This window comes from Hemitrygon akajei, chromosome 23 (genome assembly GCF_048418815.1).
Source record: "Hemitrygon akajei chromosome 23, sHemAka1.3, whole genome shotgun sequence".
NCBI lineage: Eukaryota > Metazoa > Chordata > Chondrichthyes > Myliobatiformes > Dasyatidae > Hemitrygon > Hemitrygon akajei.
Genome location: NC_133146.1, coordinates 34,670,999 through 34,693,430, shown reverse-complemented (window position 1 = coordinate 34,693,430; position 22,432 = coordinate 34,670,999). Strand labels below are relative to the sequence as shown.

The following is a 22,432-nucleotide window of genomic DNA, read 5'->3' as shown; positions in this document are numbered from 1 at the left end:
CTTACAAGTCCCTAATTTGTCTAATTGTGTTTATTTATGTTTATCTCTATACTGGATCAATTGCCCTGACCTCTACATGGTGATCGCCTTGCTACTGCGCCCACAGTACAGTGCAGAGCCCATGCAAAGAAAATAGGCCCGTTGCTTAACGAAGCCTGCCGAATAATCGGGGCACACTGCGCCCCACACCCACTACCATCATTTACAGACTTGCAGGTGTCGCTCCCCCAGAGATCCGAAGCCACACTACAACAAAAATTGAAAAAGGTAAGCAGAACTCGGATCCACAGCACCCACTACATCATCATGTGTCAGCTTCCGACCACCCAAAATCAAGGAAAAGCTTTGCTACAGTGGAGGAACTACTGCACAGAACATTCCCGCAAACATCCAGGATTGACCTCTGGCAACGAACAGAAGCCAGAACCCCACCAAACAATACAGTGCAGGACCCCACAGAAATGGTGCCAGACGGGGCACTGCTTGACAGACGGAAGTGGTGCACTCGCAACAGAGCGAGAGCAGAAGTTTGTAGGATGGGAGACAATATGGTGAAGTGGGGTTTAAAGACCAGCGAATCCTGTGAGTGTGGTGAAACGGTGCAGAACATTGAATACGTTCTGCGCAACTGCCCACTCTCACTTCATTTAGCTGACACTGACCTGCTCAACATCAACCAAACAAAACTAGAGTGGCTGGCTATCTGGTGTGACAAGCTATGGGTGTACCTACAGGTCTGAACTGGTCCTTTCAAAGTCACTCATTCACCTGGAGTTATAATCAAGTGCCAGGCAACATTCGTCATAAATCCGACTATTGCTCATTGCTCATTGCCAGTACTCATATTGTGACTCTGTCTAATTTGTTCTGATAAAATGGACATTGCGTCTGTGATGATTGAGCACCACTGAGCATGTCTACGTGAAACACTGTCATAAAAAAACAGCATTCATCATCAAAGAATCTGACCGCATAGGCCATGCTCTTTTCTCGCTGCTGCCATCGGGTAAAAGGTGCAAGAGCCTCAGGACTTGCACCACCAGGTTCTAGAACAGTTACTATCCCTCAGCTGTCAGGCTCTTGGAAAAAAGAGAATCACTACACTCATATATTGAGATGTTCCTGCAAACAATGATCTCACTTTAAAGACTCTTTATCTTGTTATTTCTTGCCTTCGTTATTTATATTTGCATTTGCACAGTTTGTTGTCTTCTATGCTCTTGCTCTTTCCTTGATCTTTTTTTATAGTTACTGTTCTATAGATTTGCTGAGCATGCCAACAAGAAAAAGAGTCTCAGAGTGGTATATGATGATATGTATGTACTCTGATAATAAATTCTACCTTTGAACTTCCGTACTTTGAATTTTCCTGTCATATTTGCACGCCAAATGATTTCACAACGGCCCGTAGTTAAACATTAATCAAGGCAGGCAGTATCCAAGTGATGATCAGTAAGGGAATGATAAACAGGTTTTAAGGATTTGGATCAATGCAAAAGGAACACTCAAAAGTTGTTGCAAGATATTTTATTCGAGTATACTAAGTGACCAGTAAAATGAAACATAAAGAAATATAAAACACCAAGTCTAAGTGTAAAATAATTGATAAAAGAGCAAGTCCCACGCCCTTTCACTGAGTGATACAAAGAATTAACTAAACAACAAGTCTAAAACAGTACAGAATTGTCAATACAGTATCAACCTCATGTCGCTCTGCCCGTTACTGAATTCCAATTTGTGATGACTGGCCTGGAGACTCTTAGATGTCCTTGGCACCAATCGTGATTCCGGTCTGAGGATAGAGAATACTCACTGTTCACACTTACAGTATGTAACCACGAAAACCCACACTTCTTTTATAATCTATGCATATAGGTTAGCTACAATTCTAAAATTAATTCTTCCTTAATGGAAGATGTGGAGGGAGGATTTTATGTTTCCACTGAACTGGTCTCCTTGTTACAAAAAATCTTATTTTACTTTGCTTTGTCAACCGAAATGGTTTCACTCCTCCTTGGAAAATAAACATTCCCTTAATGGCTTACATCTGAATACTTCAAAGTCTCAAAGAGCACATGAATCAAGACATTTTCCTTCGCTTGTCTAACAGGCTTGCTCATTATGACTGTGAACAGTCAATACTATTTCAAGTAAGTAGGTCTGTTTTTTAACCTCTTGGTATAGACTGATCATGTGCATAGTACAATGGACCGAGACAAAAATCTCCACAGTAATACCCCACCATCCATGCCCTCAGCATTTTCAGATCAATCAGGGCTTACATTGTGTGTGATTTATTTACATCCTGACCCTTCCTCTCTATTTGTCTCTGACGGTTGGCAGATACCTCAACGCTTACCCTTTCTGGAGCTCCTTGATTTTTCTTTCCTTCTCTGCAAAGCCCCTGGGATAAAAGCTCACCAAATTCCAGGCATGCAAACAATTTCTATTGTCCAGTTATAGAATTGACACACCTTCACAAGCTTGCACCAAATTAGTACCGGACAATTACAGTAATTTTACATATTTGGTGTATACACTCTAAAAAGCTCTGGTTCCTCATTACAAATGTGTATTTAAATTGCATTGTATAATTACAGTAAATGTGACAACAATCATATTATGAAAAATATTCTTCAAAAGGTGAAGCAAGGGACAGTAAAATATAACCAGAGATCTTTGCTGAAGGAAAAGGAGACATGTAACAAAAGCCAGAGAAGATTCTCTACTTGACTCCATTTGCCCTAATTCCCACAAACCCACCTTTGGTTATTTTCCACACTAAACAGAAATTAAAAGCTATTTAAATCTGATTTGTTAAGAGTATTACTAATGTTAATATTATGGAGTTCAGTACAAAGATTGATAATGATTATGTTTAAACTATTGCTGAAAAATTTTTGTTTTGATTGTAAAGCCTCCATGAAGGAAGGGACTGGAAGAATTTAAAAAGCAAAACATGCACCTCACAGGTTTGCAGTCCAATCTGACAGAATCAGTTAATCTTTCAATCATCATTTTGACTTTTGATGGAAAGGCATAATTCGCAAAGTGCACTCAAATATTCCTCATTGCAAGGATCAATCATCAAGGCTTTCTGAAAGTATTCGATAGCTTTAGACTTGTTCCCATCCAGCTGATACACTAATGCTTTAATACCAAGGGCCTTGCCATCGTGTTGATACCTGCAAAGTTTCCTGTCTGCCCAGTTCTCCAATTCCTTTTGACACATTTTGCGTTCGTTTGAATCATAATCAACCTTCAGGCCTTTCAGCAGTAGATTAATAGCATCGGATTCAGACTTTTTGTGGTGCAGTTCAAATGACCCAGCATATAAACATATTTTCTGCATGCTTTCTGGACAAATATTCTTTAGCTTCACCAAGTTGCTATAGATCTCGTCTGCTTTGGAGCAGTCTCCAATTACTTCACAGAAGTTTGCAAAGTCGAGTTGTGATTTAATTGCTGAACTTAAGCTGTTTTCATATGTTTTTTCAAAGTGATACTTGCATTGATGGATCAATTCAGATAAAAGACAGTGATGGTTCCTGCAGAATGGAGTTCTCTGCATGTTTCTCCTTCTACCCTTGTAACACATGGCCATTTCATTGTGAAAGAAGTTTGGAGTTGTTTCTAAAGCTTCCTTCAATAACTTGATACCTTTCTCCACAGTTCTTTTTTGTCTGTAAAATTTTGCTGCATACCGAAGCACATATGGAAGGTCAGTGGCCTTCTGCGGTGGTTCTTTGACTAATCCATTTGCTTCCTCCTTTTCACTGAAGTCTGGTAGCTTCAAGGCCAACGGTACCATAGCCACTGAGTCATCTGGATCAAGCTCCACCACCTGCCGCACATGCTTCCCTGCCTGACGCTGTTCATCACTCTCTGGGGTTCTGGAAAATGATTCCAGCTGAGACAAAGCAGTCGTATATCCCATGATCCACTCTGTGTTATCAGGGTCTTCCTCCAGAGCCTTCTCAAAACATTCCTTTGCCTCCTCATAGTTATCAGCTGTAGATTTTAACAATGACCATCCCTTCTCCCCGTACATCTCAGGTAACATTGATGTATAGCGAGGGACGTCTCCGAGTGCTTTACAGATAACCTCCAGCTTGTTGAGGTAGGATTGGGCCTCAGTCAGATGTCCCATGTGGTAATGCACCCAGGCAAAGTTCCCATAGGTGATGATGCTTATTCTTTCAAATTCATCTTTGTGGTTCCCATTCAGAATCTTTTCAGCTTCCTTTAAATTTTGAATTGCTTCCTCACAGTTGCCCTGCAGAAAGTTTACAAAAGCGAGTTGGTTGTAGGATGTGGCTTGATTTATGGCACCAGCATTTGAAGAATCTTGCGACCTGTATGTCAGATCATCCAAATCAACATTTTCCTTCTGGAGGTCCCAAGTGAAGTGACAATGAATTTGTTTCAGCTTCTCTTTCAAAGCATCTCCTGGCATGTTGCTGCAAGAGAAGAAAGTTCATGAAATTCCATTTTAAAACTTCAGAGACAGATCCACTCTGTAATGCAGTTTCTGCAAAGCAGTGAAAGTCAGCAGGTCAGGCACCATCACCATCTGAGCAGAGAAAAAGCAGTAAGACTTCTGGTCATGTACCAATAATTGATCCCTGTTTAGAGACCTCGTACACCTAGTGATATTGCAGATGGTGCTGTCTCATTGTTGACAGCTTCTGGTCTTGTGTATAGAGCCTGCACTAGTCAGAAGTTTAGCCTATAGGGAAGGTGCTTTGGAAAAGTAGTAGTGTGGCATGGTGATTGGAAGTCATAGCTGACTTAAGTAAGATAAAATTGTGTGATGGCTACTGTGATTGGCCCTTATGACATTAACTCTCATGATATGATATTGAGGGCAGGCTTTGGCTTAGAACAGGCACTAGATCTGGGTAAGTTTCTATTAACTTTCCCTTACTGTGTCAGGGGAACTTAGTGTAGCTTAAATGGCCGTAGTGTGTTATTCACGCCGGGTGTTGGAGCCCTGGGAACTAAATCAATGTGGGGTGCATCTAACGACAGCTCCTTGAAGTCTGTGTTAGGGATATGAAGCAGTAGCTGGATGACATCGGCTTGTATGGGAGAGTGAGGAGATCATCAATTAGAATTACAGGGAAGTAGTCATTCCTGAGTTGCAGGAGGTAGGTAGCTGGAGGACTGTCATGGGAAGGAATGGGAAGGTGAATAGGCAGAAAATGCAGAGCACCCCTGTGGCCATTCCCCTTAATAATAAGTATACCTTTTTGGATACTGTAGTGGGGGATGACCTCCCAGGAGAATGCCACAGAGACCAGATTACTGACACTGAGCATTGGCTGGTGGTGCCAAAGGGAAAGAGGGAGAAGAGGGGAGCAGTAGTGATAGGAGACTCAATAGTCGTAGGAACAGGCAGGAGATTCGGTGGATGTGAATGGGATACCTGAATGGTATGTTGCCTCCCATGTCAGGGACATCTCACATTGCATCCACAGCATTTTGGAAGGGGAGGGAGAGCAGCCAGATGTTTTGGTACATGTTGGTACCAATGACATAGGAAGGAAAAGCAAGGATGTCCTGAAAATTGAGTTTAGAGAGCTAGGCAGAAAGTTGAGAAGCAAGAACTCCAGTGTAGTAAGTTCTGGACTGCTGCCTGTACCATGCTCCAGTGAGAGGAGAAACAGGATGATTTGGCAGCTTAATGCGTGGCTGAGAAGCTGGTTTAGAGGGCAGGGCTTCAGGTTCTTGGATCATTGGGACCTCTTTTGGGGCAGATATGACCTGTACAAAAGGGATGGGTTGCAGCTGAACCTGAGGATGACCAATATTCTTGTGGGCAAGTTTGTTAGAGCTGTTGGGGAGGGTTTAAACTAATTTGGCAGGAGATAGGAACAGGAGTAAAAGGACTCAGGATAGGATGGATGGTTAAAAAAAAAGCAAAGACAGTATGCAGTCAGACTGTCAGGAAGGGCAGACAGATGATAGGACATCATTGCAGGCAGCAGGGTGAGTTTCAGAGCATTAGGGATACAGAATCAAAAATGGTAGCAAATACAATATTCAAAGTGTTATATGTCAATACATGGGGTATAAGAAGTAAGGTGGATGATCTTGTCACACTTTTACAGATCGTCGGGTGCCTATCAGTGAATCTTGGCTGAAAGATGTTAGGAGTTGGGAGCTGAGCGTCCAAAATTACACATTGTATTGGAGGGATAGGAAGGTAGGCAGAAGGGGTAGCATGGCAAAGAATGGCAGCAAATCATTAGAAAGATTTGACATAGGATCGGAAGATGTTGATACATTGCAGGTTGAGTTAAGAAACTGCAAGGGTAAAAGGACCCTGATGGCAGTTATATACGGGCTTCTAAACAGTTAGCTGGGATGCGGAATAAAGAATAGAGTGGGAAATAAAAAAGGCATGTCAAAGGGGCAATGTATGAAAGCCATGGGAAACTTTAACATGCAGATAGATTGGGGAAATCAGGTTGGTAATAGAGCTCAAGAGAGTGAATTTGTTGAATGTCCGTGAGATGGCTTTTTAGAGCAGTTAGTTGTTAAGCTTACTAGGGGATCAGTTATACTGGATTGGGTGTTATGTAATGAACCAGAGGCAATTAGGGTATGGCAGACCTAATTCTGTTCCTATGTCTTACGGTCTTAAGATTTACAGCGCATGCCCAGAAACTAGTTGAGTGAGCAAAGTCTCCTGCAGTTGTGGTACAAGTCAGCTGTTTGAGGTGTTCTCACTCTGAGTTAAATATTGTTTCATTTCCTGTGTATATTTGGCATGCTGCTTTCTTCCCAAAGAGGAAGATATGAGCTTGCTGCTATTTGACTACAGAGTCTCTATTGCCTTCTTAATGGAGATTTGGACTAGAAATTCCGATATTCAGAATTAGGTTTATAACTGATTTACATGGTCATGGACTTTTCTGTAATCTGATGGCATAGGGGAGGAAGCTGTTTCTGAATTGTTGAGTGTGGTTCATCATGCTCCAGTAATTCTTTCTTCATGGAGTAACGAGAACACAGCATGTGAGGGTCCTTCGTGACGGATGCCACCCTCTTGAATCACCGCCTCTTGAAGATATCCACGATGGAGCTGGCTGAGTCTACAACTCTCTGCAAGCTCTTTTGATGCTGCAGATTGAAGCCCCTGTAACAAGCTGTGATGCAACCAGTCAGAATGCTCTCCACCATATATCAGCATAAAATGATTAGTCTTTGCTGATGTCCCAAATCTCCTCCAACTCCTTATGAAGTACAGCTGCTGGCATGCCTTCTTTATGATTGCATCAATGTGATGGGCTCAACACATCCTCTGAGATGTTGACACCAAGAAACTTGAAGGTGCTTCAGCACTGACCCCTTGGTAGGGACTGGAATGTCGTCTCCCGATTTCATGCTGCCGAAGTCCTGAAGCAATTCCTTGGCATTGCTGTTAGAGTAGTATGATCTGTGGGATGTGAAGACTAGATCTTTGGGGTAGCTAATGAGAAAATGGATGTACTTTTGAAAGATGGGAATAAATAAATAAATAATACTGAGAGCAAGTTGTGGAGTGGTTGAAATTGAGTCCATAGGTTGTATTTAGCTATCAGTTCAGTGTTTTGGTGAGTGAAGATTTTCAAACTGTTTCAGGAGTGTGATGGTTGAAGGGTAATAACTATTCTTGAACCTGATGGTATTGGACCTAAGACTCCTGCACCTCCTTTCCAATGGCAGACACAAGAAGAGAGCATGGCCTGAATGGTGGGGGTCCTTGATGATGGATGCTGTTTTCTTGTGGCAGCGCTCTTTGTAGACAGCCAAACAGACCAGTCTGATCTGCAGATGTCTCAGGTCCACATTGCTGCCCTTTGAACATGGAACGGAGACTTGAGACTCCAACCTGCCCTCTAATTCCCCCACATACTTGTCTCTACAACCTAATTTGACCCATAACTCTCCTATCTGCCCCCAAAACCATACCTATGATCCTAAACACTCAACTATGTTTGACTCACGATTTCAGTGGAGATCACAGCTCGGTGACATCTTGACACCCACTCATATTACTGAGCCAAGTACATTGGATATATGGGATTGAATTCAGCTGATCAGATGAACTTAGAAAAACAGAGGAAGAAAAAACCAGGCAAGATTTGTGAGATGGTCCAGGGAAATCTGAAGGGTGACAAGTAATAAAATAAGCTGAAATGCACAGTTTAAAATTGATATAGTAACGATCTCAATGCACCTCTACACATCTTTGAAGATCACTTAGACATGTTTAGAAAGCTGTTTAACAGAACACAAAATCAGAAGTTTTATGCAAGAAACAGAAACCTTTGGGTTAATGGAACACACAAACTGGAGGACCTCAGCAGATCAGGCAGCATCTATGGAGGGAAATGGACAGGTTACATTGCAGGTCAAGACCCTTCATCTGGGCTATCAGAAGACCTGCTGAATTCCTCAAGGTTTTTCTATGTTGCTCCAGATTCCAGCATCTGCAATCTGTTGTGTCTCCCTTAGTTTAATAATTGCCACGTAATGGGACATGGGTGATCTTGATATAGCTAGGAGAGGGTCCGACAGTGCAATCTGAACTCAGCCACATCATTACTGTTAAAATAAAAAATATGCATTTTCTGAGAATCTGAAATAAAAAGTGGAAATGAAACACCACAGACACCACCTATGGAAGGGGAAGAAATTGGTTCTGCAGCTCCAGAACCAGTCATCATCTCAGCATGGCCATTTGAAGAAACGATGAAACTTACTGTAGCAATAATCATTTTACTAACGTTTTTAGGAAACCTTAATATCATGCAGAATGATGGAGTTCGGATACAGAGGGCTGTGATCAAAACCTGATGATCAGAATTGGTGTGGTGATCCAAAGGTCCTGTTGATGGGCATTATCACTCTATCAGTCTTTGCTGTTGATTTCCACAACCAGGCCTTCTTTATTCTTTCTGCAACCTTCCTCCCACAACAAAGGAAGAGAATCTTATCCCACAACTCATAGCCCTTACCAGATCATTCGAGAAACTGTCATAACGCAGAGGCGTGTCTTTGCCTAGCTGCTCAAAATTCTGGTATTATCTTCTCTGATTCTGAAAACTCGCAATTTTCTTGTTCATGTTCTTTCTTAAAATGCTGTTAAATTTATGTAATCTCACTCCACTTCCTGCTGACAACCCCTGATAAACTAGAAGCAAAATGAGAATAAGGCAAACCAGAAAACGCTGGAAAAACTCAGCGAGCCAGAACTGCGGAACAATAAGCAGAGTTTCAGGTCTAGAACTGATAAAGCACCTGTTCTCAACCCTAAAAAGTTTAACCCTTTTTTTCTCCTTCTACAACTGCTGTCTAGTGTTTTCTATTTTTATTTCAGATTTCCAGCATCTGTTTTTTTTTTTTGCTTTCTTGTTTAATACGTAAATTATCTTTACTCATCTGGAGATTTCCTGGTTGGCACACATACAGTTTCACACTTCCTCCTGCATGAAGCCACTCAGTGCCCTGAATCCAAGAGCCACCTGACTGGGATCATTGCAGGAACATTTATTGTAACTCCCCTCCCTTGCAATTATCTCCCTCTTCAATTGTCTGCTGAGTACATTTCTAGTCAGGCAAAAAGGAGTTTTCTGAGGGGTAAGCAGTGGAAAGGGTGAGCAGCTTCAAGTTCCTGAATGTCGGCATCTCCAAACATCAATCCTAGGCCCAAAATGTTGTTGCAATTACAAAGAAGGTTACAAAGTGGCAATATTTCATTGGGAGTTTGAGGAAATATGGTATGTCACCAAAGACTAAAGCAAATTTTTACAGATATACTGCGGACAACATTCTGACTGACTGCATCACCGTCTGGTATGGAGAGGACAGTGTGTGTGATTCAGTCAGCTTCAGCGTGAGCATGTGCCTCCCAACCATTTGAGGATATTTACAAAAGACTAAGACTGTGACTCAAGAAGGTGGCATCTACCATTAAGGCCCGTCACCATCTAGGACATGCCCTCTTCTGGTTGATTTGAAGGTTGTAATGTGGCCATCCAGAAGATGAGGTGTTGTTCCTTAAGCTTACATTGAGCTTTGCTGAAACAGTGAACAGGTCAGAGTGGGAAGAAGAATTCAAATGGCAGGAAACAATGAGTGCAAGACCATATTCATGAACCGAATGAGATGTGCTACATGATAGGCATGGCATCTTAATGAAGGGAAGACCACACTGGGAACAAACAGCTCTGCTTACTGAATTGGAATTGTTAAATTTATTACCGGCAATAAAGGCTGGAGTGAAAGTTCCTTAAATGTTCCTTGAATTGATACTGTTCACAATAGTATGCAGCAAGAAAATCATTAACACTTCACTACAGGTGTGGAGAATTAAATCATAACATTTTATTGGTTTCTTTTACATTTAGTTTCTGATATTACAGCTCATTTAACAATATTAAAAAGAAAATAGAAATTAATGAATATAAGATTTCAAATTAATGTTCGACCTAAAAGCTCCAAACATTGGAAAACAGTACAAGTTCTGAAAAAAACACACAAGTCAGGCAGCATCCTAATCTTCAGTCTGAAAAATTCAGTTTGCTAAATGTTATCAGAATTTTCTGCTTTAATAGCATAATATTTTAATATTTTTAACATTTTGAGTCTGCTTTGGTGCTTTTCACTGTAAATTGCATGAAGCTTTAACTCATTAGTGTGGTAGGTAAACAAATTCTAATGTAGCATTTAGACTCTACTAGAAATTGCAAAGATTTCATCTGGAATATTTTTGTATGCAAACTAAAATTGCTCGGAATGCAATTATTGAAAGAAAAAATGTAAAACTAAGGAAAGTTTATAGTAATCAATCACAAGTGTAAACTAGAATACAGAACATTCCACGGATTTGGGTTGTAATTGTTTATGGCTCAACTGGGGAAAAAATGGAGTTAAGTGCTCTCCTTTCTCATTTGTGAATTTTACAAATCATTTCATTATCTTTCAGAGCAAGCTTTATTAACAAGGAAACTTCTTGTTTGGTGCTGTCACACAAAACTCAGTTTACCTAGAATTTTGTGAACTCGCAATCAACACCAGATTAAATTGGACCCATGGACTGGGAAATTACAGATCTGTTTACATGCTAGTGCTACTGATCTAGTCATAGCATCAGATGTACCTGAAATAGTGTCACTTCATCTCAAGTGGAAATTGGAGAACTGATGGGACTGTATGGTATACAATGTAGACTGTATGGTCACAATTTTCAGCACAAAGCCTTCAGAAGAACACAAATGAAACATGAATTAAATGTGTTTCTATTAATGTACTGCACATAATATCAGACAACTCTAACAGCTAAAAATGGTTGAGGAAAGACTTTCCACAGTCAGTGTACCCCCAGATCAGTTTGGGTAACTGGAGCCTAATTAGAAGGGTGTAATTCACACAGAGCATTGAGATATTCTTCATTTCCAGGATCAAATTCCAAGGCCTTTTCGAAGCATTTAACAGCCTCATCCTTCTCCCCAGCCAGCTGGTGCACCATTCCAAGAACACCAAGGGCGTTGCTGTTTCTTGGATTTCTCTTAATTTGTTTTCCTAAGATCATCCTCAAGTTACTATCACAGAGCCTCCATTGTTTACTTCCATGATGGGTTTTAAGTCCATCCAGGAAATAGACGATGGCATTTGATTCAGATCTTTTGTGGTGCTGTTCAAACAATCCAACTTGTAAAGCTAGTGCCTGCTTATGATCTGAAGCAAGATCCTTCAAGCTCAGCAGACTCTTGTAGATCTCCTCTGCTCGGTCTACTTCTCCATTTTCCAAGCAGATTCCTGCAAAATCCAGTTTTGCAAAAGTAAATGATGGTTTGAGATCAAATGCCTTTTCAAAGTGATATTTACACTTACTGATCAACTCAGCTTTCTGTTGAAATGCAGATCTGTCAGGATGGTTGGGGTCTGTTTTCTTTTTCAGACTGAACAGTTTTCCTCTGTAACACATACCGATTTGGTGGTGTAAGAAGGATGAACATGGAGTAAATTCTAAAGCTCTCTCCAACAGGCCTATTGCGATATCGACAGCTTGTGCTATTCTGTAAAACTTTGCTGCATAGCGAAGCACATATGGCAGATCTGGGGTCTTTCTCAATGCTTCTTCAATTAATTCATTTGCTCTCTCTGCTTCATTGAACTCTTGCAGTTTTAGGGCCAACATAACCATGGCCACCGTGTCATCTGGGTCAAGCTCCAGCACCCGTCGCAGATACTGCACTGGCTGACTTCGCTCCTGATTCTCTGGAACACCAGAAATACCTTCCAGACGATAAAGAGCAGTTGCATAGCCCATAGTCCACTCCACATTATCAGAATCTTCCTGCAGAGCCTTCTCAAACCATTCCTTTGCTTCCTCATAGTATTCAGCAGCAGAACTCAACAGTGACCATCCCTTCTCCCCGTACACCTCGGGTATCATTGCTGTATAGCGAGGGCCATCACTGAGAGGTTTACAGATCATCTCCAGCTTGTCGAGATAGGACTGGGCCTCGGTCAGAAGTCCCATGTGGTAATGCACCCAGGCAAAGTTTCCATAGGTGATGATGCTTCTTCTTTCAAATTCATCTTTGTGGTTCTCTCTCCATATCTTTTCAGCTTCCTTTAAATTTTGAATTGCTTCTTCATAGTCGCCTTGCTGACAGTTTACAAAAGCAAGATGGTTGTAGGATGTGGCTTGATATTTTACACCAAATTTTATAGAATCTTGTAATCTAAACTTCAGGTCACTGAAGTCAGTGTTGTCCTTCTGTGGAACCCACGTGAAGTGACACTGAAGCTGGCAAAGTTTCTCAAACAGGGATTCCTTCAGAGTGTTGCTGCATTCAAGCACAAAGTAATCAAAGATTATTGATGTGATATTGATTCTCCATCCTAACTGCTAAATGCTTGGATTGACAATATTAGTAAATTCTGAATTCCTGAGGTGCAGCATAGTCAGAAAGCAATGGGTGCAGATCAATCGCTTCCTGATCAAACCAGTATCTATCAGATTGTGATTAGCCCAGTGGGAAACAGTCTTGGTTCTAGAAATACCAAACAATAAGCCGAGACAGCCAGATTAAAATAATTAATGTGTTCTGACTATGCTAGCTGAATGTGTTTTAAATTAAGAAAGAGAGCAGGATATATTTACATTCCAATTTGTCATTTAAGGGTTGGGCCAGTCCAGCAGATCATTAACACAGTAGCTGGGAAAAGGAATGGAAAAAAACAACTTTGTGGCACCATGTCAGTCAGTTAGTTCTCTATCTGAATACATGGCTGGCAAATTTCAGAAGCAATTATTAGCAAGGCTGATTAGCCAGTGATGATGAAACTCATCATCAGACAAAAAAAAAATGAAAAATATGTGAACAAAAGTCTCAAAGAAGAGCCTAAAGCTGCTGCTGATGCTATGAAAACACCATGGTAACCAGTTTAAGTCAAGAAGGTAACATCCATCATCTGGGACATGCCATGTTCTCACAACTACCATCAGTCAGAAGGTATAGAAGCCTGGAATACCGCATCATCACATTCAAGAACAGCTATTTCCCTTCAACCATTCAGTTCTTGAATCAATCAGCATAACTTTCATCACTCTTGTTTAAAATTCTGAGTGCTTTGCACTAAAATGGGTTTAGTTTATTTGTGTTATAATTGTCTTCTGTCTTGTAAAAATTGTGTATAGTTTAGATTTATGTTTCTCTTGTGAATGCTTCTTATGTGATGCTATGTGACTGTGACGCTGCTGCAAGTAACTTCTTCATTTCACCTGAGCATATTCACTCATTGCAACTTTACTCGATACCTCCTGTACATAATAAAGTGGCCACTGAGTGATTGTTTGTGGTCTTTTACCTTTGTTGCCAATGCACTTCAAAGTTCACACCACTTTTGCAACATGGGTTTATCTGTGTTACAGTCACCTTCCTGTCAGCTCAATCCTCGCTGGCCATTCTCCTCTGATCTCTCGCATTAACAAGGTTTTTTCACCCATACAACTTCTGCTGATTGGATTTTTATTTTCATTTTTTGCACTGTTCTCTGTAAATTCTTGAGACTACTGTGCTTGAAAATCCCAGGAGGTCAACAGTTTCTGAGAATCACAAACCATTCCGTCTGGCACCAACAATCATTGCACTAAGTCACTTAGATCACATTCTGATCATAGGTCTGAGCAATACCTGAACCTCTTGAACATGTCTGCATGTTTTTATGCATTTAGTTGCTGCCACATTATTGGCTGATTATATACTAACATTAAAGAGCAGTTGTATTAAATAAAGTGGCCGCTCAGTGTTTGCACTTCTGCAATGAACTCAGCTTAGACTTTAAACTGTTTCTGCAATGCTGACAACACAGCAAATTGGACAAACAATTGTAAAAGTGTTAAGAGTAAAATGAAAGCAACAGTATTTAATGCTTGGTACTGTCATAGACAAGTCCGTGAAAAGACTTCTGTCTCAGCAGAGTCCAATGCAATAACTAGCGGTAGGACAAAACTGAGTGATCTAGAATAATTCCTCCTCAGTGTAGGGAATTGTGAAAAATAGGGTAAAGATGATAGATGTTTTAGAGACTACAGATGATTAAATCTGGAGCAAAAAAAAAAGATCTGCTGAAGAAAATCCACAGGTCAAGTGCTGTGGAGTTAAAGGAATGGTCATTATCAGATCTAAGGGGTAGAGGGAAGGTAAACTGTATATTGTGGCAGTGCGCACACACGGGGCTCGAAATGCCATCGGAAGCTGCGAGCAGACGCACGACCCACTCGGGGCGGACCTTCCGGGGACGGTCTGACGTCAAGTCCACCCTGCTGTTCGCAGGGGCCTATGGGAAGGAGGTTTTAAGCGCGCGAGTTTGATTCAGTAAAACTATTCCGAGTTCAGCTCTTGATGCACCATCAATAACTCTCGGAGATGGGAGGTGAACGATAGGCTTTTATTAGCTGCAAGAGACCACGATTAGCAGCAAAAGACCATCACACAACATCCTGGAGACTGAGGGAGGAGCAGTGCCTCCAATCGCCTTTATACAGGGGTCTGTGGGAGAAGCCACAGGAGCAGTCAGCAGAGGGGCATGTCCAGACAGGTATATGTAGTTCACCACAGCTCTCTCTGCCTCCGTGTGTTCCTTTTGTAGCGCCTTGCGCGCCACTACAATATAGTAGTCAGAGGAAGTGGTGAGACTAGGACTAGTAGGTGATAATAGGAACATTACAAAGGGGATCTGAACCCAATGTGTGTGCACAGAATCATAAACTGAGAAAGAGCATGAGTGGATCAGTAAGACAGATTCAGTTGTTGGAAATGGAGGCAACGAAGGTGAATGTGATAATTCTGCGGAACGTAGCGCTGGCAACTGATCCAACCAAATGCAGACAGAGATGATCATGAGTGTGGGGAGAATCTGACCGTTCATGTCAAAGCCTGAAACTACAAACATTGGAAGCAATGGAACAGTTTCCCCATACCCTCCTTGCAATTCTGTGAACTGGCATCATCCTTGAATGGTTGAGCCCTAAAGTTAAGATTATGCCTGTTGTAATGCACTTTCCATGTCAATCTCATCAAGCTATTTAAACTTGGTAAAATTTTTCAAAATGTCTTGCACTCAAGCAATTATCAGTCCAGTTGCAAAACCTGACACCATATTTTAATGTTGCCAATCCCATATTCTATATGATCTGTCATCGTGCCCACTGGCAGACATCATTACTGAGGTATGGAGATCAGAACTAACCCCAAAGATAATTTAACCAAAGAAGTGCAAAGCTCCAGTTTTGATTTCCAGGTCTTCTTGTAATTAAAGACTCATTTCCCACCATTCACTTTGATTTTCATTCACTGGGTTTAATGATTTCACTGTTCCTCTACACATTCTGAACTTGTCCACATTTCCCCACTCTGCACTCCAGATTCTGCAGTTGCCTCACTTGCATTAACCATCATTGATACTTTGTGGTTTTTAGTCCCTATCTGCTCTGCTCACTGCACCACTTCAATATGTAATTCTCTATTACTGAATGCTCTCGATGATGAAAAGCCTTTCCTCCAATACAGATTCCTTGAAATGGAGGATACGTTCATTTATTTGACTCTTGGTCTCTCTCTCCTCATGAATTCTTTCCATTTCAAAGACCTGGACTACAAACCTTACCTCAAAACATAATTTCCTGGGATGAATAAAGTGAGTGATCTCTTATTCTTGACCTCCCCCACTATTTCCCAGTAGTCTGAGTTCCCACAATCAAGTAAATTTCCCAGATCACAAACCAGGGTTCAGATCCCCAACCCTACACCCTAAGCGATCACAAACTCCTTTCCCAGATGTCTGCAGATCCAGACACAGGTCACATTAAATTTCACTGATCTGGTCGTCCATGCCAACACTTCTGACTTTTTCTGAGAATGCCCTGACTTCTAATAACATCATGGAAACAAAAGGACTCACTTACCTCATGGTGCTGTTTGGGATTCCGGCAAGGACTGGGAAAGCTATGTGACTGTACAACATGAGAATTTCAGAAAGCTTTTATAATCTGTGGGTTGGGCTGAGTTGTAAAATTTGATTACTGAGAGTGGAATGGAAAATGAAACTGGTAACTAAAACTGACAAACCTGCTTTTTCCTTGAGAACTGGATTTGTCATGATAACCAATTATCTTTAAAAAAAAGTAATGTTAATTCAAACACCACCCATTTTAATCCATTTACATGCTAATCTTGCACACTATTTAGAGTGAAGAATAGATTTTAGAATAATATTCCAACAGACCTTGAAGGACCACAGATTCTCAGAATTATTTGATATCTTCCTCAAACACTGCCTCAAGCAATTCAGAAGAGTTCAGATTTTAACCCACTATTACAACACCTTTGCTCTCACTCTGTAACTACTTCCTCCCTGTGTCCTTGCGTTCACCAGTTCTGCTCAGTGGAGATGTGACTTGGAGACATCACGGGCATTGACGTAAAAGCAGGTGGCACAAAGGGTCAAGTAAAGCGTATATGAAAATTCAGGAACAGACAGTCTACAACACTGAATTGAATTGAATTGAATTTCGGTTTATTGTCATTTAGAAACCACAACTGCAATGCAGTTAAAAAATGAAACAACATTCCTCCAGAATGATATCACAGAAGCACACGACAAAGCAGACTACACCAGAAAATCCACATAACGTTTGGCAATCCCCAAATCCAGAGTCCAGAGAGGCTGCTGCATATTGAGCTCACCTTTGAAATTAGAATGGAATCTTTTCAATGAGGCATGTCCGAAATCAGGACTAGGCTGACTGAGGAGAAAGGAATGAATGAAAGAGGAAAAGGAGCTTGTAAAGGTTTTGCAGTGGAATTTTGCTGCAGGGATGGAGGAGAAAGAGTTTTCTTTTTCAATATTTTTATTACTTTCTTACATAAAAGAATACAGGGTAAAGTAAGATATATAATATATATTGATTACAATATATTGAAATCACAGATGAGGTGTAATTACCCCATATCTATATAGATTCAATTCAAGTATATAATTGAAAAGAAATAAATTTATTATACAAAAAATCTAAACCCACTACCAGAAAAAAACAGCTGTCTGGTTAAAAAAAAAGAAAAGGAAAAAGTCCTTAACATATAGTAAAACATATTATTAGCCAACATCTGTGCTTAACAGCAAATCAAAGATTTTGAAAGTAATTCAAAAAAGGTCCCCACAATGTTAAAAAAATCTTGTCTAGGTTCAGAAATTGAACAGTGAATCTTCTCTAAATTTAAGCAAGACATAACATCATGTAACCAATGAATATGAGTGGGCAGAGTGGCATCCTTCCACTTAAGCAGCAATGCCCTCCTAGATATAAGAGAAATAAAGGCCAAAATATGCAAATCGTGTGTCTCCACAATATTATCATTTCCTCCAACAATACCAAAATAAAGCAGTCAAAGGATTAGGTTTAACATTTACTTTAAGAAGCACCGAAAAAATTTGAAATACTTCCTTCCAATGTTTTTCATACCTCGGACAAGTCCAAAACATATGGATTAGTGAAGCTTCTCCATTATTACATCTATCACAGTAGGGAGATATATCCAAATAAAAATGAGACAGCTTATCTTTAGACATATGTGCTCTATGAACCATTTTAAGGTGTAGGAGGGAATGATAGGCACATAACAATGAGATATTAACCAATTTAAAAATTCCATTCCTAGTGTCCTCAGAAATTGAAATCTGTAAATCTTGTTCCCAAAGATTCTTAATTTTATCTAAAGGAATATTTCTCATTCCCAACAACATACCATAAGTATTAGATATTGATGCATTATAGAAGGGTTACAAATTAAAAATTATATCAAGTAAATTTTTATCTGGACTTTTAGGAAATGTATGTACTTGAGAATGCAAGAAATCTCTAATTTGTAAATATCGAAAAAAGTGAGTTCTCAGTAGACTATACTTAACTGACAGTTGTTCAAATGAAGAGGGACTATCTCCAACAAACAAATCATGAAAACATTTAATACCCAATCTATTCCACTCTTTAAAAACTACATCAGACATAGAAGGTTTAAAAAATAATTAGAAAAATGGGACTGGAAAGTGAAAAACTCAATAAATCAAGATATTTTCCAAATTGTACCCAAATCCTCAAAGTGTGTTTAATTACAAAATTATCAGTTAAATTACTTAAAGATAAAGGAAATGATAGAAAATTTATTTACAGAGTTAGCTTCTAAAGAAACCCAGCCCGGACAGTCCTCTCAATTAATGTAACCAAAACATAAGATTCCGTGTATTGACTGCCCAGTAATAAAACCTAAAAGTGGGTAAGGCTAAACCGCCATTCTTTTTAGCTTTTTGAAGATGAACTTTGTTTAATCAAGAAATTTTATTATTTCATATATAAGATATAATAGAATCCAAAGAATCAAAAAAGGATTTTGGAATAAAAACAAGAGTGGCCTGAAATAAATTTAAAAATTTAGGCAAAATATTCATTTTAATAGAATTGATTCGGCCAATCAACGATAAAGAGAGGGGGTGACCAATTTGATAGTACCTTCTTAGCATAATTCAGAAGTGTAAAAAAAATTTCTTTTAAAAAGGAATTTATAATTCCTAGTGATTGTTATGCCCAAATAAGTAAAATGATTTCTTACAATTTTAAAAGGAAGGTTAAGGGGTCAGCAGGAGACGCTCATGGAGTGAGCACTGTTTCAGATTTGCTCCATAACCTTTACTTCTTTTAACCTATGATCACCCTTATTTAACTTACTTTTACCTACACCAAAAGATTCTTGCTACTTTTTTGGACGTATCTTTAAGAGTTATTGTGAATTTTTGAAGAAATGAATACAGAAATGGCTCTTAGATCTAAAGGGCGAGAACCTGGGAAGGATCCTAACGGGAACGAGAAGAAGAAAAAGACTGATCCTAAGCGCACTGAATTGACTTATGAAATATTATTGGAGATTTTAAATGAAAAACTTGAAGAACGACAAATTTTTAAACAAGATATAAAGGCTTTTCAAGATTATATGGACAAGACGGATTCAGTAGTTAACCGGCAGCAAGTTCTAATCGCAACTTAGCAAGAGAACACTCGGAAGCGAGACTTGATCATTGGAAAACTGGAGCAGAAATTACTTTCGACGATTAAACAGTTGGAAACACTTAAAGCCAAGAGTGTCGATTTTGAGAATCGGTCCAGAAGACAGAACTTACGCATACTTGGTCTCCCGGAAGGTATTGAACAAGGGGACCCCTCAAAGTACTTTGCTCAACTTTTAAAGGATGCGTTCCCTTCTGTATTCCCAGACAGTCCTCCATTACTTGATCGCGCTCACAGAATTATGCGTCGATCACCAAGTGCTTCAGCTAAACCACCGGTTGTAATTGTCCGATTTCACTATGTGCATGTTAAAGAGCAACTTATTCGTGTGGCTCGGCGTGTAGGGATGGTTAAATTTCAAGATCACACTTTTCGATTAGTGTCATGGTTACTTGAAATGACCTGGAGACACAGACAATTCTTCAAGAAAATTAAACCTTTATTTGCAAACAAAGGCTGAGGCAATCAATGAACTTGTCACCGAAAGCCCACCGAGCTCTGGTGTACAGCATTCTTTATAGTAATTTCTTATCTCAGTTACATTTCGGTTTCATCAGCATACCCAATCAAGATTTAATTGCATATCATCTATATATTAATTAATTAATTGCTCTTGCCTAGCTCTCGGTGCACCACCATTATATTTCACCCGTTCGCGTTGGGGCCTTATTCGTGGCCAAGATTATGTTTTCCAGACAACCTCCCTCACATTACATTCCTGCTCGCAGCATCCTGTCCGCCACCGTTATCTCGTACTAAACAAAGGCTGAGTGTAATACATGGGGTACATTTCAGCTAATAGTGCTGCTAACTAAACAGGTGTCCTGCAAGTATGCAGCTAAGAGAGTACAAAGTATCTAGAGAAAACAACACATAGCAAAATGTGTCTAGTAAAATAATACATATTAATATTCAGTACCTAGAAGTGATTACATAGTATAGTAAATAGCTAATACATAGTGATTATATTTCAGGTATATATAATGATTATGTTTCAGGTATATATAATGATTATGTCAGGTATATTTCTCAATATAATCCCCCCTTTGAGACCCACAGGGTCTCACACAGAAAGAGAACACTCAGAGGCCGTGCACCAAAGCCAAAATAAAGTCCAGCATTTTAATCCCAAATTTGGGTCAACTACAATTTCCATACTCGGAGCTCAAAATGATCTCTCTCTGTTATCCTAGGCTGTTGATCCAAAAACCTGTCCTCCCATAGCTGAGACAGGAAAAAAGACTCAGACACCCTTACAGACTAGTGTCCACATCATTAACACCCTCCAGTCCGCTTGATACATCGTGCAGACTGTAACAGTACATCATTGGTTTTTCTCCTTGTCTGAGGTCAGATTCAACAATTTCCAGGAGCATCGGGAATTGTTTTGCTGTCGCACGCATTATCAAAGTCTTGAGACATGGAAGAAAACAGCACAGAATAAATGCACAACTTATCAGCACAATGCCTGCAGTCATTGCCAATTTAGTCAGCCACGCACTCCATCCCCCTAGCTTGCTTTCTAACCAGTCAAACCACTGATGCCCACATCCTGCATTCTGTTTGACGTCCTTCCGCAGATCCTTTAATTTATCCATTGCTCTGGTGAAAGACCCTTCTGGGCTAGTATTGTTCAGTACGAAAGTGCAGCATTGTTCTCCAAACATTACACACACACCCCCCTTTCTCTGCCAAAAGCCAATCCAGTACCAGTCTGTTTTGCCACGCCATCCTGCTAGTTGCATCCAGCTGTTGCCCTAAGGCCTCCAGTGCATCATCGGTGTAGTTGATGAATCTCTGTTGATTGTAGTATATATAATTTTTCCATTCATCATTTTTGCTTATCCCTATCACAGGTATGAGAGCTTCCCAGCCTGCAGCAATCTCATTCCGCGCCTTGAATTCGTTAGGTATACCTCTCGGCTGTCGTATACTGTCAATCCGGATTGTCGGGTCAGGTTCATATTTTCTCTTCTGCCGTAGCAGTTTCTGCTGCTCAGGGAAGTTAGCGTTGGACTGTACTTCAGGGGACATGATAACTTCCTAAAGCAGCATGACACGCGTACACGTACCTGCCCAATCGAGGGGGAGCGTAGATCTCAGACCTCTTTTCTTTCCACACAGCCACCAAGTGTCTGCTAATGGGATAGTTTGAGAGTCCAATGCACCCTCAGGAGGAGGGGTACCCATTGTATGTTTTTTACCTGGGGTGACATCCCGTGTCTGAGTGCAGTTGCCTTGGAAATGGCCAACCGGGCGAGTGCCCACCTGTATGAAGCATTCATAACTCAGATGACCCTGCATCATAAATTGTTCCTGCATAGGTGTTTGGCTCCTTTTATTTATAGCCCAGGGTCTGCTATAATTGCAGTGATAGGCAAGCTTGTTTTGGTCAAACAGCGAGGACGCCTGATATAGCATACACCAATATGGGCACATGGGTGCATTGTTCAGACAGTTTCGATAACAGGGATCCGTGTTAACACAAATCCTCATGTAACAAGCCCTGGCACAGACTGGACCAGGATATCATTGCCCACATCGCTCCCTGTGTTCCCTACGCCACTGCGCACAAGTGGAAGAATTATAAGGCATGAGGACGACATGCTGCACAGGATTTGCCCTTGAGCACAGGTAGCAATTCTGTCTTTCCATCGTGCTTGCTGTATACATTGCCCATTGGTACCATGTGTTCTCTTGTCGTGGCAAAATGGTGTGTGTGCTACTTCTCATACTGCGTGCTCCCGAGTTTCCCAGGGTTACATCATTCCCATGCCATATCCCCCATGTTGATGGTTTCCAAATCTG

The 22,432-nt window shown here is 40.4% G+C and overlaps 1 protein-coding gene across 2 annotated transcripts; it reads right to left on the bottom strand.

The window, feature by feature from the left end:
* Window positions 1-1,512: 1,512 nt before the first annotated feature.
* LOC140715079 (interferon-induced protein with tetratricopeptide repeats 5-like) lies at window positions 1,513-16,516 on the bottom strand. 2 transcript variants are annotated; one of them, XM_073026808.1, is made up of 2 exons: window positions 16,472-16,507; window positions 1,513-4,460 (listed from the first exon to the last, which is right to left on the bottom strand). In XM_073026808.1, exons 1-2 carry the CDS (start codon window positions 16,474-16,476, stop codon window positions 3,008-3,010), a joined length of 1,458 nt encoding a protein of 485 aa, XP_072882909.1. In that variant the 5' UTR covers window positions 16,477-16,507; the 3' UTR covers window positions 1,513-3,007. The 2 variants fall into 2 exon arrangements, with proteins under 2 accessions (XP_072882909.1, XP_072882910.1); XM_073026809.1 differs by lacking the exon at window positions 1,513-4,460 and adding an exon at window positions 10,380-12,848 and having other exon boundaries at window positions 16,472-16,516.
* Window positions 16,517-22,432: the final 5,916 nt, after the last annotated feature.